Source organism: Plasmodium gonderi, assembly GCF_002157705.1.
Source record: "Plasmodium gonderi DNA, contig: Pgo-contig_642, whole genome shotgun sequence".
Taxonomy (NCBI): Eukaryota; Apicomplexa; class Aconoidasida; order Haemosporida; family Plasmodiidae; genus Plasmodium; species Plasmodium gonderi.
The window spans coordinates 1-5,803 of NW_021629444.1; the positions used below are offsets into that span (position 1 = coordinate 1).

Here is a 5,803-nt window from a genome sequence, read left to right on the forward strand (position 1 = left end):
AATAATATAAAAAAAAAAATAGAAACAATAAGAAAAAATAAAAAGTAGAAATAGAAAAAATAAAATAAAAAAGAACAGAAAAAAAAAAAATAAGAATAAATTTAAAAAAGGATAAATACCACAAAAGCAAAAGCTAATTTATCGCAATTTACTAATGTCCTGGATAGAATTAAAACGTAAAAAAAAATAGATTTATACATAATTTGTGTGATTATCCAAAGAGTAAATAAATAAAAGTAACTCTAAAAAATATTTTATGGATGGTTCCGAAAATATAATTAAGATTCTAGATGATTAATTATACTAAATATCTAGTTTAATAAATTATTCTGGAAATGAAATTAATAATATAGAAAAAAGAGTATATAATGTATTAAATTCAGCTGTTATTAATAGTTCATTTGATGATCAAAAGAAATAGCTATATAATATAAAAGAACAAATAGATAAATTATATGTAGTACAATTTCCAAAACTATCTGAAGAACAAAAGAATTCTGCTGAAATTGACGTCAACTATTGTAACAATAGTACTGAGAATAAAAATAAAAATCATTCTTAAACAAGGGGAGAAGAAACATGCAAATTATATGCAGGAGGAGTCGTTTTACGTTTATCTATTTGTTATGATATATCCTTATTAGTATATAAGCAGAATGATGAGAAAAAGTTTGGTGATGATTCTCTAGATACATCATTTGAAAGTAGTGATACACATACAAAAGAATTAAGGAAGCACCCAAGAAAGCTAATTTTGATTATAATTAAAAATACAAAAAGTAAATACAAATTTTTGTATATATTAAATAAACTCTAAACCCTAAAACCTGAACCATAAACCATAGAACAAACGTGATAATAAGCATACTTTTTATAATTCTATTATAGGTAATAAAATTGTTGTAGTATATATATAATAGAAATAAATGATATTAAATTCCTTTTTTTAAATATTCCCATAGTTCTCATCATTTACCTAATCACAAGTAAACTTATTCGAATATTTAAAGTGTTAATTCCTCATTTATTATCAATGTATACAATGATTTCTATAATAAGAAAAGTTAAATATATGTTATTTTATCTATACTATCTATGTATATTTCACTAATTTTTACTTATTAATATTTATATTATGCTAAATGTATTAAAATTAATAATATAAATTTTAATGCATATATAACTTATAACAGAGTATATGAGAAATCAATATAATAATATGCTTCTAATAAAACGTGTTCCTAAAATTTGTGTATAAATTTTATAATATTAAGAAAAATAATTATAAATATTTATAATCTATGCATACATAGAAATCACGTATATACTGTATAATCTTACATATATGTTTTAAAAGTATAATATACATCAAGGTAATAATATATATACTTATTAAATTTGAATGAATATACATTTAAATTTAGAGCTTATACATAATGAATTAATATAGCTAGATATCATATAATTTCAATAAAGTAGCTGTTACAAAAAAATGTAAATACTTTATGAATGAAGTCAGAGTGACCACAACTGTCACATAATTTTAATAAGTCCTAAACACGATTAAATTGAATATAATAACTATTTATATTTTATAGCATAATCCATTATTTAAAATAATTTACTCAGAATATGCTTATCTAAGCCAATTATGTATCGCGATAAATATCAAAGCAGTGAAGCTATTGAAATCCCTGTTAACTAACGTTATATTCTTGTTTATATACATAGATTTTATTTAGGATATATAATAAATAAAATGAAATAGTCACTTATACAAAAATAAAATAGTTTTTATACTACTACTATTTTTATATATATTTCAAAAAAATATGTAATATTTTTATTGTACAATGAAAATAATATCACATTATATTAATTTTATTTCTCTAACATAATATTTGACTAAGAATTTAAAAATTATTTTTTATATTAAACTCATAAGTGCTATTACAAGTAATGTTGTAAGTACAAATATATAATTGATGTATCCTATAAATAATTATTTTTAGTACATATATTTGATAATTAAATAAATTGAACTGAACAAGATTTTTTTTTTTATATTATACTTATTTTATGACAATCCCTTTATAAGCCCTTTATTATGATGCTCTTTTTTCGCCAGATTACGATCTTATTCTATATTCTATTACAAAATGAATAAATGTAATTTTATATTTATTTATATACTTATATTCTTATAATATTATTGTTATTATAAGAAGGGATTATCATATATATAAGTTTAATTAACATAACATAATTTATAACAATTTTTTTTCACGATATGTTTTAATGATTTATGGTATTTATTGTAAAGTAAAGCATAATTAGAAATTTCAAGTAAGAAAAAAGATACTATTACTATATATTTTAAATAATTAGTAAATTATTTTGCTGTGTTAACTTAATTATATGGGTTATATGTTCTATGAAAACTATGATATTCTTATTTCAAAATAAAATATATACAACAATTATAATATATTACTCTTTTATAATATAAATTTGAAAATTATAAGAAATTATATAAATATATTATCACAGAAATTTAATTTCCCATTATATTACACAATATTTTTTATTTTGCTCTTTCTTTATAAAATCTTACTTTAAATTATTTCATAATAATAATGTGTTTCCTTCTTATATACTTCATATTTGTCGTATTAAAGAAATATTTTTGTCTTCAAATTGCGATTTGCTAAATATTTTACTAATATTTATCATATATATATTTTATACTTATCTAAATTCTTTTCTATAATATATATTATTATTATAATCATAAAAAATTAATAGTTATATAAGTCAATTGTATAAATGATACAGATCGTGTAAAACATTAAAAATCCTTATATTTTTTATAAAAAGTTTCTAAAAAAATGTAAGAACGAATAAAATTTTAAAATTATTAAATATGTATTAGTATGTCACAATTTAGTGTTTATGTGAGCAAAAAATATGCACATATAATATTTTAATTATAAAATATATATTACGAGAATGTAGCAATAAATATTTGATGAAAAGAAAAATTTTCTCGGTAATTTAAATAGCACATATTATATGATAAATAGTATAGTATAAAAAATAGAAAAATAAAAAAAATGATATATAAAAATAATAGAGAAAGCATTAAATTGCAAATACAACATACATGCAGCGATTTTATAAAATAAATATATAGAAAATGTTCCGTTTTGTAAAAAATAAATAGAACATAATATTTTTTTTTACTTTATGTTATGCTTAGAATAATTTATATCAGCATAAAAGAAAAATAAATAATATATATATCCATTAATATTATTAATATATACACAATCTTTATACATTATATATGCATAACAAAAAGCTTTAATATGCGACTTAACAAAGTATCAGTAATACTATGATATTCCTGTATTGTTTGTACTTTTTATGTAACAGTTTATGATTATTTATACTTTTCACACTGTTAAGTAAAAAATATATATATATTTGATATATAACAGTGTTAAAAAATGTGAAATAAATATACGAAGTGTTATTCAATAAATCTATAATTAAGGAAATATATCTGAATCATAAGAAGTGTAATATCTTATAAAGTTATATATTGGTCTAAACATTTCATGTATGATAAATAATATCATACATTATTCTTTTAATAATTCCATATATTATATATAATTCGCAAGTTTAAAATCATTTATAAGAGATAGTAATTAAAAATTTTGAGTAATGAAATATGTTTAATCAAAAACTTAGTATATTTTATCACATATATAATATAATAATCATTTCCAAAAAAACATATTAATATATATTTATTCTTAAAATTTGCTATAAGACAAGAAACCATTTTCAATTATAACCTAATAACGTTAAAAAAATTATTAAAAAATAATGCTTATAAAAAAAAAATATTATCAATTTTATATAATATTTATATCGATTTTGCACATATACTATATATTATATTATTTATATAATCATTTAAACTACATAGTTTTAACATAATTAAATTATGTATAATATATATACATCTATATATGTAAAGGAGTTATGGAGAAAAATTCAATTTCAATAATTTGTCTCAGAAGGAAACAAAAGAACAGATATATAATTTCATATTTTCTCTAACAAATAATACTTAAACATATTCCTTTTTTTACAGGAAGTTAAAATATATTTAGATAAATGTATAACACTGATTTACCATGAATAGTCTATACTTTGTTTATTCTATATGGTATTATTATTATTAGCAATATTATACTATATTATCTCGTTTTATTTAATCATATAATAATATATATTATTGTTCCCTAAATAAAATATAATATTTAAAAGTTTTTATTACTTATTATTATGTTAAATTTTGTTTTTCAGTTATTCACATTTTTACCCATTTATAATAACAGGAATTATGCCTTATCTCTAGAAGAAAAATATAAAACAATTGTAATATAATTCGTTTTCATGAAACAACCATACATATATTTTGTCCATGTATCTCTGTAATGATTATTATCTTACACAATTAATTATATATAAGTTACTTGTTTCACTTGTTTTCTATGAACACAAAGATATAATGTCCATTCATATAGGAAATATGTGCGGTCTTGTTTTTGTTATTTATTATTTTCAACTTAATTATTAAATATTTATTTATTTAATCAAACTAATATGAAATTCACAGTACATTAATCCATTTATTCTTATGTTATATTTTTCCTTTTACTTTTTAGTACAAATGTGTATTTTTTTTCGACAATGAAAAAGAAGATATGGTTATTGTAGTACGAAGCCTAACTTGATGGCAAATTAGTGGACACCTAACGAGAGCAAATGTACGAGTATTTCAAATAATTACTATAATGACAATTGTCCCAAAGCTCTTTCTTATTTAAATGATCAGAATACAAAATATCCTTGTGATGTTACACAGGTACACTGCGTATACTTGTATTATTGGATATATTATGAACTTTTCAATAATACGCATAAAAATTATGTTACAAAATTATACAATGCGTTCTTGGAGGTGTATGCATCTCTTGGAGAGACAATATGTAAGGATTATAAGAAAACAGTTACCATTAATCTACTGGAGGAACTCCATGATTTTTATAATATGTTTCATAAGCTTAAAGATATAAATAATGAATGTACAAGAAATAAAATTTGTAATTGTGTCAATGATTTATCTAAATTATACATTGAATACAAGAATCTATGTGAATCCAACAACCCTATTTATTACGATCACTTAGATATTATTAGAAATATATATAAAACGTTTATGCAAAATGAAAGTTGTGAAAAATTGAAGCATAAAATGTTATCTTTATTCCAAGAACATAATATAACATTCCCTATTGTAGTTTTAATATTTACCATATTAGTAATATCCATGTCGTTATTTATTTTGTATAAGGTTAAATAATATATTATGCATATATTTTTAATACAAAATAATTTTTCATGATAAATTAAAAAAATTATTAATATGATATATTTTAAAATAATTATTTTTTTTGTTAATTAGTTTGCCCAGCATAACTCATGCTTTCAACGAGTATTAAGAAGGAAAAGAAATAATTGTAATAATATGGATGAAGATTATAATATATTCCAATATTACAAAGCTCTTAGTACTACCTCTAGTAATAGTAGACACAATATTTTATATCATGTAGTCTCATTTAAACATAATGTACAAAAACTAAGAAATTATTTGCTTAATAACCCAAAATAGTAATAAAATAATAATGTGACAAAATTTTCTTATAATATATTCATATAAATA

General features: G+C 19.4%; 1 protein-coding gene across 1 annotated transcript; it reads left to right on the forward strand.

Annotated features, from left to right (window-relative positions):
• Positions 1-4,585: 4,585 nt before the first annotated feature.
• On the forward strand, positions 4,586-5,752 carry PGO_004045 (variable surface protein; the record flags this gene model as incomplete). Its single annotated transcript, XM_028691411.1, has 3 exons — positions 4,586-4,618; positions 4,823-5,398; positions 5,543-5,752. The coding sequence occupies 3 exons, from the start codon at positions 4,586-4,588 to the stop codon at positions 5,750-5,752; spliced, it is 819 nt and encodes a 272-aa protein (XP_028547212.1).
• Between the last annotated feature and the right edge of the window lie 51 nt (positions 5,753-5,803).